The 14,289-nt window shown below is 40.7% G+C and overlaps 1 protein-coding gene across 3 annotated transcripts in view; it reads right to left on the bottom strand.

Moving 5' to 3' along the window:
- tanc1b (tetratricopeptide repeat, ankyrin repeat and coiled-coil containing 1b) overlaps positions 1 to 14,289 on the bottom strand; it is a 127,982-nt gene that overhangs the window by 27,607 nt on the left and 86,086 nt on the right. For all 3 annotated transcript variants that reach the window (XM_050048129.1, XM_050048128.1, XM_050048127.1), the window contains 4 exons: positions 12,117 to 12,398; positions 11,305 to 11,459; positions 4,631 to 4,862; positions 2,459 to 2,625 (listed from right to left, as the gene is read on the bottom strand). In XM_050048129.1, coding sequence (XP_049904086.1) covers positions 2,459 to 2,625; positions 4,631 to 4,862; positions 11,305 to 11,459; positions 12,117 to 12,398 — 836 coding nt within the window. The remainder of the gene's footprint in view (positions 1 to 2,458; positions 2,626 to 4,630; positions 4,863 to 11,304; positions 11,460 to 12,116; positions 12,399 to 14,289) is intronic.

Here is a 14,289-nt window from a genome sequence, read left to right on the forward strand (position 1 = left end):
GCAAACATTTTCTTCACAATTTTAATGTAACACAGGGTGAGTAATTGATATACAAACTCTTTTAAGGGGTGAAGTATTCCTTTAATGAGAAAATGCACCAATTAAATCTTAATACCCGAAAAACAATGAGTCTTTTTCTAGTTCTCGTTGCTGCAGTATAAACTGTATTCGTTATTACCACAACAGACAAACAGAAGAATTATGGCTTGTGTGTGTTAACTATCAGAGGACTGTCTTTGAGCATTAGGGGAGCAAACACGCTGAGCTATCAGGCCAAAGCAGACAGTTGTTACTGTTGGAAATGTGGCTTAGAGAAAAACAGGACTGGGAAAGTGAGTATTAAGAGGCAGGGGATGGATGGGATGTTGGGGGGGGACAACAGGAACACTTCTAACAAAGGTCTGTGCCAGAGCTCACATTTCAATCTATGTCCTGTGGGTTGGAGAAATCAATGCACCTTAATCCTCCAATCCTCTGCCTGTCTGAGGCTAAAGAAACATTGCCTCAGTGAGATAACACTTCTCCCTTCCTCATCATGACAAGGTACAGCAAACACATGCACACACACAAACACATGTATCCACTCATGCACAGAGCCACTGAAATGCACTGATTATAATCCACGAGGTGAGCGAAGTGCCAGCAACACCTCACAGATAAGCCAGATATTAGTCTGGCGAGCAAAAGCAAATATCCCGAACCCTTCCTCCTTGGTGACATCCTATTTGTTTGCTCAAAGTGCAAAACAAAACTGTGACACTTCCATGACACTTCCACTCACAACAACTGAGTAGTAATTCTTTATGGATTCCACTGAAGGCAGAGCATTATGTAGCCTTTCCAATGCCACATGAATGATTCATCCCTTTTTATCTACGACTTGTGACATGTGAAACTGACTAGCGAGTTAAGAGGTTGTGACACAAAAGTCCCTTCAATTTAAAAAACTGCTTCACTGTGTCAATCAGGGCCCACCTACATTCACTTTCACTGCAATGTTTTAAGCAAATTGCACTGTGTGCAGTCAACCGGGACATCGGAAAAAATCTTTCCACACCATAAACGGATCCTGACAGATTAATAGAGGTGAATACGTAAGAGGTGAATACAAAATGTCAGTGTTACAATGGATTGATTTAGCACATCCAGAGAACCTTGACATAAACCGCATATTAATTCTGACTCAAAGGATAAAAACAAATGGGCAGAGCTTGGTTTGTAGTGCATTGCATACTGATGGACACTACCTCGGCCTGGCCACTGCCTGAGCATTAATAACTTGAGCTCCTGATGTCAGCTATCACATTATTATCCCAGGCTCAGCGCTTCATCCCAGCAAAGAAAATCAGCCATCGTGTGTCTCATCAGGCATGTCGAAGCCTCAGCCATCGCCAGTGTGAGTTCAACACAAGCCCAGCACTTCTCTGAAACTGGTTGACCCAGTGTCATTTTCCTGCCGAGCTAGTCGACTCAAAGTGACTGACTGCTCCTTCCCCTGTCATACAGTCTTGATTCCCGGGTCATTGATACTTCAGTTCCTTCTTGAATGTTCCTGGATATGCCTGACAAGAATGACTCTGTATACAGCAGAGTATGACAAAGAGGAGCAGGTCAGGAAAACCTTTCAACTTTCACACTTGTCAAAGTCTACAGAGTTTGATGGCAGTCAGTGAGAGTATCACGAGGTGATGGCAGATTGGACTTGAGCTTTGGTATATTCTACGATCGTACTGTGGGAATTTTTAAAGTAGCTAACCTTCTGCAGTAAGCTGATTATAACTCCCCCCCTTGAAACAGAAGTTAGATCATCTTTAGCCTCTGTACTGTGACGTATATATCCCAGTGAAACAGAGTATTTGAGCACTGTAGAGTTACAAGAGGGCGGGCTAAGAGTTCAGTGTGATTTGGAGCCACAGTGGAGTATTGGCTCTCCACACACCTCTCTCAGTGTTACATCAGAAGGAGGAAGATGGAGAGATGAATACATTAGACCTCTGCCAGTGTCTTGGAAATAAAAACAAACTTTTTGCTCACTAATACACATCTCTTTCCATATTGCTGTTAGCTACTGCAACCCATAAACGATTAAACGCTGTAGCTAGCTAGTCCCCGAAAGTCTCATTTGATTATATCAACTTTTGTAAACGCCCCTGAGGGCAGGATGAGTCATCAAACATTTGAAACTGTATTACCTATTTTTACAGAAGGAGATCTTGATGTAAAAACAGTCTGATACAATTTTTCATACATATATTTGGCATGGAATGATATAAATGAGCAGTTAACACAGGGACACGATTAAAACTGGTTCATTTTCATTTCATGGGGACTTTAACAAAAGCAGGCTCATTAGAAAATTTTAATGAGTCTGAATGATGACGATTTCTTCCATTATATTGCAAGAAAATATATTTTGACAACACATTTTTCTTTTTAAATTAAATGAGCTCTTCTTTACCAGTAAATTAACCCGGACTGTCACCACCAGTTTAAGCCAGGGTGGAAACTTGGCAATGATCTTTGTAATGAAGGAGGCAATGGTGTCTCCGTAGTCAGGCTTGTGGAACTCAGCTTCATTCAGCCCGTCTATCAAGATGATGTGGTCCTCCTCTGGAATCCTGCGCTCTGTAAACACACACAGTGACCAACACAGTAAGACGATGTGCAGTGAGGCAGAGGTGGAACCAAGTCATTGTTTTGCAAGTCCCAAATCAAGTTCAAAGTCCTCAAAACTTTGAGGTTGGAGTCCTAAACAAGTCACGATGTGCTTTTCAACAAATGTAATGCCATTAAAACAACAGTTATAATATGATAGGTAGGTAAGGTAAGGTATTAGCTTGCAAATTATGTTAAAGCCCAAGTCAAGTTGAAAGTCGTCTGTGATTTTGTCAGGTTGAGTCTGAAGTCAATCAAATTAGTGAACCAAGTCTGACTCGAGTCCACACCTCTGCCTTGTTTCAATGCAGTAACTAAACCCCCTCTCTCTCAGAGGTGTGGTGAGAGTGAGATGTATGGACTTTTACTTAGATTCATCAACTACACAGCCACTGCTCCCACTTCACTCCCTACTGAAATGTCAAGTTATATTTGCTCTGTAAAGACGACATATTTTCCGTGGCAGCTGGCTGAATAGCTGGGAAATCAGGGGAAAACTTTCCCTGATTCTTTTGTATGATCACACGCATTTAACATTCTTATAATGTTTGTGAGCTGACGTTTCTATTAAAATCAGTACTTCTGTTACATTACATTTATTTGCTAATTTTTTTTTTTTCAACTTACATTTTATCCCATACACATACATTTAAAACAATTTGTGGTTCAGTGATCAAGGACACATTAACATGTATCGATGCATCCATGGTTCCCACACATTTTCATGGACAAAATTTCAGAAATTTTCCATGACTATTAAAGGACACATGATAAAATTACCATGATCATTCACAATATGTAACATGAACAAAACTGTACTGTATACTTGTATACTCCAAATGTTAATTATATTATCATAGGCATCCCGCGGACATGGAGAGGCAGAGCTACCAAAAAGGAGGAATGAGAGCCAACAGACCTGTTGGGGTTTCTTTGACCGAATAGAATGCTTGGTGCCTTTAAAATACCACACTCCACTTTCAGAGCAGTTAAAATGAAACCAAAGTGTTCAATGGTGCTCCGAGTGACATTTGAAAGCCCTGGGCTGACCATGTCAATTGCTCCATCTCAAAAAATGCAGTACAATTTGAAAGTAGTCATGGGACAATGGTTTGGGAAACTTGAATTCATGACTCTACATGATATCACACTGTCACATTTTTTTACTTGCCCACTTGCCTTGTATTATTCAAACATATTAGATTCAAATTCTATTCTAGTTGGCATACAGGGAGGGAGAGAAGGAACGCGGGGGAGGAAATGAAGAAACGTACGTTGTAGTAAAACAAAACATCATGCATCAACACATATTAGATCTGCATTATATCAACAGCTACAGAAAACACATTTGCCGTTACATTTCATTACATAAAAGGCTATCCACAGAAGATTACTGTAACAATTTCATTACACAACAAAATTCCATGACTTTTGTCGTCCTGGGAAATGAGATTGTAGAATTCCATGAGTTTTCCAGGTTTTCTATGACTCTGGAAACCCTGCACATCCATAACGGGTAGGAGTAGTTAGAAAAGAGGACAGTGTTAAGCAGGGTTCAAAACTGATTTGCGTCTGATCTGATTCCAGCTTGCTTATTAGTTTATTAAATGTCATCAATTAGGGGCACAGATGTCCTTTGGAACACATAATGTTTCTGTAAAATCTAGCAGAGGTTTCAGACGGCCTACAAAGCAACTGACACTATAACTTTGTGTTGGTTGTCAGTTAGAAACCTTTATGATGAGTACAGTTTATTCCTATCATCCAACAAAATTTAATTAATTACATTAAAACAATTAGGATGCCTTTTAACACTGTGCTGTGCCATCTATAGTATGTTTTTTTCTTTTTTTCCTGGAGTACTGTGGAGTAACATGCAGCAGTTAAAGAATTAAACAGCAAATGAGTAAACTGAGTCACAACAGAGGAAGCCTACAAACATGATATATTGAAATATGACACCATGGTGTTTTACCTTTACGAAGGTTGGCTAGTGGCTCAAGGACCCCCCTCCGGAAGGCGGCCATGGGGTCCTGGACACAGGAGCGCAGACTGAGCATGCTCTGGAGGTGAGGCTCTCTCAGCAACAGCTCCCGGTACGCACTGAGCTGGTGCGCTCTGCACAGCAGGGCAGCGATACTATGTACAAACTCCGGTACCAGGCAAGTGTACGTGTTATCCGCCTGGCAGTAGTGATATGCCACCACCTGGAACACAAAGAGAAAAGAGAAGAGGCAGGGTTATTTCAGACTTCAGCAGAATTAAAAACATGTCAGAGTAATAAATAAAGAGCGTAAATTAGTTTGGGCTTCAGCTGTGAAAAATATGCAAAGCTGGGAACGTTTAATAACTTCAAGGCATTTGCAAGAGCCCACTGCTGTTTGGGTTTTTTGTTTGTTTTTTTGAGAATATATTTATTAGGTTTTTTTTTTTTAAACTTTCACAAAAAGTAGAAGATGGATTCACATGAAATCCACAGGAGAGATAAAAACAAAGTACAAAAGACTAAACAAAAAACAAAACAAAACCAAAAACACAGAGCACCGACTCAGAATCAAACATGCAACAGCAGAGGTTACAATTACAACGTGCAACAAGTAAAATCAAGAAAATCCCTGCAGCACGATGGCAGAGACACCAGAATCTATAAAGTTCATGTAGGGGTCTCATATTGGTCTATTTTTAAATGTAATATCAATGTAAGGTATTCTAATGAAACTAAATCAACCAGCACTGTCTGACAGCCTTCAACAGTTAGTACTTTGTCATTAATCCACTGCAACAAAATGTTCTGCCTCACAGCATTAGTACAATCTCTTATTGTATTCTGATGCTACATGGCTGCTTGGGAGGCGCAGGATGAGGAGTACCAGGTCTATTTCCAATTCCAAACAATTTTTTTTTTTATTTCAAAAAGGACATTGGACCAGTACATTTGCAGCTTACAGCATGACCAGGGACATTAAGTTAAAGTACCAATTTCTGTCTTGAATTTAAGGCACATGGGTGAAGGAGGAGGGCTTGCATGATGTCTACTGTTGGGGGATAATATGCATTCTGTGTATAATAGTAACTGTAATGCTCTGATACTATTGTGGACCAAACTTGATTTTGCATGTTTCAAGATATCATCCCACTCTTCATCAACTGTGATAGACAGCTACCTTTCCCATGTGTCCCAAAGCTCCTGTAAAGCAACAGGGGGTGCAACATTCAGAGCCTCAAAGAACAGGTTGACATCTTTCCAGTTGTTAGAAAAACATTTCTACCACCTGCCTTGTTGACTAAAAACCAAATTTTATGTATACAGTCTTAAAGCAGATGCCCTCTTGTATTCATAGCCTCTATAAAGCCACATAGTGTGTCTTCAACAAAGTTAAGAACATGACTTTAGAAGCAATTTTGGAGTAAGTGGGCAAAGGCTGACCACCTCAGATAAACTCTATAAAAAGGAGGCAGTGGATTCCAGGTGGAGCTCTAAAAGAAGGATCTTCTGTGTCTGAACAGGTTGCTGCAGTGTTCAAAGGAGGTCTGATTTAGAAGGAAAAAGGAGGGATGGGATGGGGAAGAAGGAAAGAGAGATGCCCTGGGGATGTATGACTGTGTTCTAATTACAGTCCAACCTGGAGGAGCTGACACACTTCCAAGGGCAGCAGGAGGAGGAGCAGGTGACCTGTTCCTCAGCTGCTGCTGCCGCCTATTGCTCCATCAACAATGATGACCAGCTTCTGGAAAAATCACTGACTAAAGTCTAATTTCTTCCAAGCCATACCGCAGTGACATCTCAAAGTGTATTTATATTTCCTACATTTGTAATGGGGGAAATATAAACCACATGAGCTAATAAATCCACTATAAGCACTCTGGCTGCAATATGTTGACAGTGATTTAGAGGCCTGTAATAAGACTAGGTAGGGAACAATGAAACAAACTTTCTACACTCAGCCAGAGCCTGATGACGGTGGTGCTCAAAGAAGGGACTATGACTCAAAGAAGTAATTACAATTAAAATGGAACAAAACCCTGCGGCTGGAGCTTTGTCTGTGGCACATTTCACAGCTACCTATCACCACAAAATCAACTAGGTGTCTCCAGACGTGTGCTCTTTACAAAGTGGCAAAATAATGTGTGCCTGTATAAAGCTAATGTACCCTGTCAGAAAAGTAAGTAACACAGATAGTTTTTAGCCAAATTTAAATGGACAAGCAAAGGACGAAAGCGATTATAAGTTTCGAAAAGCAGCTTAGTTTGCTGCTGCCCAGGCTGGAGTTGTATGCCGCCGCCAGGGCAATGCCATGATGTTGCTCTTGGGGGCCGACTACAGCACCCCTCAACGAGCTAATGACCCTGAGGCAGAGGTGGAAACCTGTATGAGAGACAATCCCCTCCCTCATTGGATCCTAATCATCTTAACTGGTTGAAAGACTCTGCAAACTTTCTGTTGCTGCCATTACACAAAATCGTCTGTTCAACATCTGCCCTGCCAGCACGAGCTAACACAGCAGCAGCAACAAACACCCGACACCAAGCCCTTTAAACGGTCCCAACAAATTCACACTGACACAGAAACAGCTTGATTCTGCTGTTTAACTAAACCTGTTAGGTAACATTAACTGTGTGTGTGCAGGGCAGGCGAACTCAGTGTCCTCAGAGCTCACAACCCACAGCAATAGTGCCATGATAAGCTGAGAGTGAAGAGGAAGAGAGAGAAAGAGAGAGGGGTAGCGAGCAGGTCAAGGATGCGCTGAGCTATGCAATTCGCCATGCTCAGCTCTACAATAAAATAAGATCAACCCATTTTAAATAGTAGAACCTGAATTTAATGTGTTACCCACAAGGAGCAGGGCTGTGATGTGCTGGTTTACTTTAAAAGAATATTTCAGAGAAAGACTGTGGGGCATGCAGTAGATTGACAGAGTAAATTAAGGTTACCTGCTGTTTGTATGAATTTCATAACTTTGGATGGGTGCCTGACAAAGAGACTGCAGTGATAGTTAGTGTAGAAGTCATGTAGACCACTGCCTCATCAATGAGCAATAAGTATCTCGGCAAATGATGACGCAACATTCTGCAGTGCACCTGCAGTACTTCATGTACTGGCACATCAATGAATATACGGTTTAGAAACAATGCCTAAAACGTGCCTGTGTCATAGGAGTAAGACATAAAACTAGCGATAAACCATAAAATGTAATGGCCTCAGTGCCCCTGTTATGAGACCATTTTCAAATCAATGATTAAAAAGAACTGACAGAATTTGACAGAAGCTGCTCAGTGTTGCATCAGTATTCACACATCACAGGAACAGAGCCCCTGGGAGAGCGCCTGTTGGAAACACTTTACACAATAATTGGCTTGAGGGATATTGCCTGGGTTTCATAGACATTTAGATGAGCCTCAGTGGCATGAAGTCAGCTGTCTGGTGCATGAACTTTAGTGTTCCCAGTGGCAGAGGCAAACTGTACAGTTGTTATCTCATGCCCCATTTCACTACTAAGGAGACATCTATGACAGGCCAAGAGTGTTAAACCCTGATGGTGTTACAGGGACACCAGAATATAATCAGTAACATTAAAAATGAGGACAAAGCGACAAAGAGTCCCATTAGAAAGCTGTGTCACACATCAAAAGAGCTAACAACCTGCCATCACAAAGGTATTCAAATGAAGTGAATGCCACTGTGAATCAAAAATATTCTCTAAAACACAGAGGTCCCCCATCTTCCTTGTTAAAACTCTCAGCAGGCAAAACAATGCTGAAGTTATTAAATTCCTCTGAGAGTTTCAGTCAACTTTAAGTATTTTCAAAATGAACTGAACGTACAGGCGTTGCATGGTAAGCAGCCATAGTGCTGATTTATAAACAGCACATTTGATAGTGTGCAAGTAAAGCTTTATTTATACAGCACTTCTTAAAAACCCAGTTACTAAGTGCCTTAAACACACTGAAATATGAATGAATAAATAAAGTAAAAATAAATCCCAATATAAAACACAGCACATTCAGAGACAGACCAAACTAAAATGAACCAAAACATAAGACAAGGATGGAGATCTGTAGAGAGGCTTCACTATAAAGATTGGTTTTTAGAGGCCGTGTAAAACAGTTCAAAGACTCAGCAAATCTAATAGGTTGGGGGAGATTAGTTGGGGGCAAGACAGCAAAGGCACAATCACCTACAAAATCACCTTTTGTTTTGCAGTTGGAGCGGGGGATGGATGAAAGGCTGAGATTTGAAGATCGTAGTGGCTGAGAAGTAGAATGAGGAATGTGGAGGTGAGAAATTTAACTGGGGGCAAGGTCATGCAGTGCCTTACATGTAGTCAACAGGATGTTGTAGTTTATTTTGAAAAAGCCAATGGAGGGATGCAAGAACAGGGGTAATGTGGGAGCGACTTTTCATTGTACTCAATAGCCTGGTAGCTACATTTTAAATGAACTGTAAATGATTTACAGTATTCTGACTGAGGCATGTGTAGGGGAAATTTAAATAATCTAGGTGTGAGAAAATTCAAGTGTGAGTTAGTTTAAGATCCAAAAAAGACAAGATACATCTGATTTTGCGATATTTCTTAGATGAAGAAAACGGTCAGAAGTCACATACTGGTTAAAGATGATATCAAGATTCTTAGCGGTAGATTAGGTATTTAGATTATATTTAATAGGGTGTATTCAGTGGTCACTAAAGCTGCAGGAATAAGGACCAAAGGAGAAGTTTCTGCCACTGAAATTATTTCAGAATGCTAAAAACAAAAAATGTCAGATTTACTGATGTGAAACGGATTGACAAAAAGCAGACCACCATGACATTTTTACCAGCAGCATCACAAGATGTGGACCTTATGATTATAAAACTCACAGACAGCCACAGCAGCAATTCCACAAACCGAGCCGAAGTGCATTAAGTAGAGAACATTTCAGACAGGTACAGTGAGGCCTTGTCTGCCCACCGAACAATTTTGAACATAACCGGAGAAAGCAGAAATATGGTCCAACTCCTGTTTGTCTTTGCTGCCAACTCTGTCACAGACAAGTGGTCTACAGTAATGTCGGCAGCGCTGCTGACTAAAATGCAGAGATGTTTAAACTGTTCACTGGCTACTAACAAACTGAAAACAATGTTCTATGGTAAAAACAAATTCCAGTTCAACTACTTTACAATGACGCTTGGATTTAAGCGCCAATTAATCAGTAAATGAGAATGTGTGTGTGTGTGGGGGGGGCATAAGCACATACAATGAGTAGCACCTGCCGCAGCAGTAAGCAAACACGCTGTGTGCGGTCATCTTGACTTGACCAGTGGACTTCACTGCAAGCCAACTGGCTGTAGAAACAGGCGACGCGCCTCACGTTCTAAAACCAGCCACTGGTGATTTGACCAGCGGAGATGCAGGTGACACCATCCGCCAGCTTGAGTCAAGGTCAGACGGCCAGATTACGCTGCTGCAACTTTTCTCTGCAGCAGTTTCGTCTCGTCACCAATCTTTGGTCTGATCCAGGCTTTAAGGCGCCGACAATGAACTGCACCGCCACACGTGCGCGTCTGGTTAGGCCTTAGTTAGGTGTCATTTTCGATGTCTTTCTCTCCACATTTACAGTCATCTCTTGAGTGCTGGCTGTTCAATAAAAGCTTAAAATGACCTGAAAAGTTCAACACATTATTTTCTGTGCACAGGAAAGTAATCAAAAGCTATGGACCTTATGTACCATTTTTGATGTCTACCTTTAAAGACAGTGAAAGCTACAGCAGCTAAGATGTAACCTCTAAAAGATGTAGACAAATAAGACAGCTGAACTGAAGTAAATGTCAACCTGCATTATAAGAAAAAGTTTGCTATTTAGGACTAAAAATCTGACTATACTGTTGAGTGTGTTCCCATGGCAGCACAGAGAGAGACCCTGTGGTAATACTCCCCCTACACAATGCAAATGCCTTCCATCTGTGAGCTAAAGGGCACACTAAAGACCTAAACTTAAGTTTTATATCTTCCCACTTCCTCAGTCATACTGCAGCAGTGAGATGCTGCGGACATTAATATTGAACCAGCTTCTAACGGCCAAGTCTTTAGCTCACTGCATCTCAAATTCAACAACCCTGTTATATATAAGGTCTCTGAGGGACCAACGGTGGCACCATCTATCATAATCTCCACGAATTACTGAAGACCATCCATATTTCATAGGCTGAATATCAAACAAATAAACATAAACAACCATAAATCATAAACAAACACGTATAAACATAAATCAACTGAGCTGAGCCCCTATCAGGTTTCTACAGTGCATCTCATACATACTAAAAGCACTCTGCACACCATGAACATCTTTGTAATAAGGCAGAGTATGAGTGGCATGAACAAACAATAGGAGCTGCAAGAAAGGTAAACAATACTGTCCAAAACAGGAGACACAATATTACAATTAATGTACACTATAGACAGCAGGTACCTGTGTATTTGTTTCAGTAATGATTGATACATTATCGTAACAACACTTTGCTCGCAAGTGACAACTGTTATTATGCTATTTTTAAATGAAGCAGACTGACATAATGATGCAGTCATTTTTGGGGATGAATCATCATCTGTAGGGCAAGTTATCTTTTTTCTCTACACTGTGATTTCTCCTAAAGGCACAGGTGAGGTGCACCTTTGCAGCCAGGCGTTTGACAGCCTCCTCCCTACGCCGCTGCATCTCGGGGGTCCCAGGGCAGCTGTTGGTCCTCAGCGTGTTGGTAGCGCTAGAAGGTGGAGTGGGCTGTGGAGGCTGGCTGAGAGGAAGTTCTGTGCTTGATCCTCCACCACCTGGAACACAGAGATGTGCAATTATGTAGACAAAAATAAATATAAATGAAATATCTATAAATTAAGTATCCAATCAGCTTAATATTTTGTGTGCATATTAATGTATGTATGCTCAAGGACTTCTCCTGGTTGCGGCCATTCATAATTGTTGAAAAACCTGTTTTATTAATTGTTATACACCCTCACTGACTGCCGACTCCTTACTCCTCATTACTTGCTGGTAGGGGCCACAAGTCATCAAAAAAATCACGTAGCAAATTCACAAAGCAAATGGCATTTTCAGACAATATCTCAGACAAAAAAAGAAGCTGTCTGCTGCAGGCCACATTTCCACTGGGCACAGCTGCGCCATGTGCACTGTCTAGAGTGGCTGCGCTCAGTTCTGGTGGCCACTTAGCAGAGATCTGCACTCTACTGAGTACACTTTTCTAGTTTGATTTGATCATTTCTAGATGATTTGATGCAGTAGCAAAATTGGTTTAATGTTGTCAAGGCTTATTTTGTGAAATCAGTGTTAGAGTAGTTGCAGAGATTTGAGTTAAATATCCTCACTTCACTTCCACACTCTGTAAGCTCACTGAAAATACAGTTACACAAACTGAAAACTTGCAGCTAATGCAGTGCTCACATCCAAAGGCAAACAATAAACCTTCTTACTTTTTGGTGAGGCACTGGGACTGTTGGAGGCGATCTGGCGCATTCGGCCTCCGTGGCAGCTCAGTGCTACTAGCCGCGAGATAATGGCCGTCTTCCCATAACCAACACTGCCCACCACTACAGCGCCGTGGTTCTCTGTGGACTCGCTGGCCTTCAGGACATCTTCCAGCTGTTGAAAGAGCCAATCTCGGCCCACGAACACAGAGTCTGTGGTGATGCTGGGCACCTCAAATAGCAAGGGCTTGAGCATGATGTCCACGGGTTTGTAGGGAGCAAAACGAGCTGAGGAAAAGTAAAAGAAAATTAGAATTAGAATTAGAACTAGAGTTGTGTAATTATTTCTCAAACAAATGCAAAAATATTCGGTGTCACAGATACTGCTTTATAGACAAAGGCATGAAACATGCTTCAGTTTGCTTCTCGAATGAGTCACACATTCTGTCAATAATACTACAAAGTCTCAATGCTGGGGCTCATCAGCAGCCTCTGAGTGATGTGCTAATAACATGCAATCATGCAATGACAACACCGGACCTAAAGTTTTGAAAACTGGAAACTTAAAACTAATTCTGGTCTCTAGTTCAGCCTCAGTTCATCCCAAAATTAATTAATCTTCCATCCTTTACACAAACCTGCGTACATTGCCACACATATGCCAACTGTGTACCAGTTTTTAAGGAATCTTCTCGATAGTTTTGTTCCTCCAAAATGTGCCACATAATGAAAAACCTACATGGTAGTCCTAAAACTGAGTCTTTTGTTCTTTGTCTGTTTTAGCTTGGATAAATGTTAATTTAAGTGGAATCTCAACATAAGTGGACTTGAAAAAGGACTCTCTATCTGGTCCACTTCAGCACTAATTAGATCTCAGAACACTTGTTCACTCAGGAACCCTCTAAAAGCTCTGATCCTCTCTACTAATACCAGTATCACTCCTACTAATACTACTTCTCAGACCACTGCTAATGCTGCTTTTACAACTATTACTCATACTACTCGATACTACAGATAGTCTTGCTGCTGTTATTTCTGGTTCAAAAACAATATTTTAGCCTGCTTTCACACTGGCCAAATTACTACCCCTTTTAAAAAAGAACCGTCTCTTTGGTCTGAGCATTTATCTTAACAATGCCTTACTGTTTTAACAAGGGCTTAATTTTTAGTCTTACAGATTTCAACAAAAACACTCTTGGAAAAATCTTGGATGCCAAAGTTTCTTCATTTTTTTTTATACTGAAAAAAACTTGAATTAAAAAGTAACGTCTTCTTGGAACTGAGAAAAACAATTTGAATTCTTTGCTGGAAAGACGTTTGGCAGGACTCCTGAGTACACACCATTTAAAGTTAACGGGACAAAGAATGCAATGCCACCAGCATATTCTTTACAGAATGACTGCATGTTCTTCAGTGTAATGATTACCAGCATATTTCACATATTAGATGATGCATAACAGATAAATGTGAAGTTTAATTAACTTATCTGAACATTCTGTCGGTCGAATGCTGGCAAACTTTTGACCTGACCTGTGGACTCCGATGGTGTCTCTTGCCCACACTAACCATATCTGATTTCTTCCCTCACTTCCTCCCTCTGGCAATAACGAAAAATTAATACAAGCATACATACAGTATTGAACAAAAATTCAGTCTGAGGAGACGTGCTGTTTCTTCAGCAGGGATATAAAAATTAATCCACTGACACGATGCGTCTGTATCAACCTCATGTTTAAGGAGGTGTGGAAAAAGAAAGAGGACGTTTTCAAAACTGAGTTAAATAGTTTGAGTATCTAATGATGTCATATTAAATTATTCATGTTCTCATCAAATATTCACTTTGTGGGATTTCTCTCAGTGAGACGAGGTCTATCACATATAACCAAGATAAAGGCTGGTGAACCAAGGACATGGTTTTAACTGTGGAGCTACATGTGTGCAGGGAAGACACTTTTTGATAATGTAGCATTAATAACAACATACTTCAAGTATTTGGACAGTTTTGTGTCTCTACACTTTAACAGAGGTCTTGAAATTAAATGATGACTATGAGGTTAAAGTACTGACTTTAACCTTTAATTTGAGGGTATTTACATCCATCTCGGATGAACTGTGCATGAATTGTAGCACTTTATATACATACCTCTTAATAGTGTAAAAAGCTACAATTCCTACCCTC

Source organism: Epinephelus moara, chromosome 7 (assembly GCF_006386435.1).
Source record: "Epinephelus moara isolate mb chromosome 7, YSFRI_EMoa_1.0, whole genome shotgun sequence".
Taxonomy (NCBI): Eukaryota; Metazoa; Chordata; class Actinopteri; order Perciformes; family Serranidae; genus Epinephelus; species Epinephelus moara.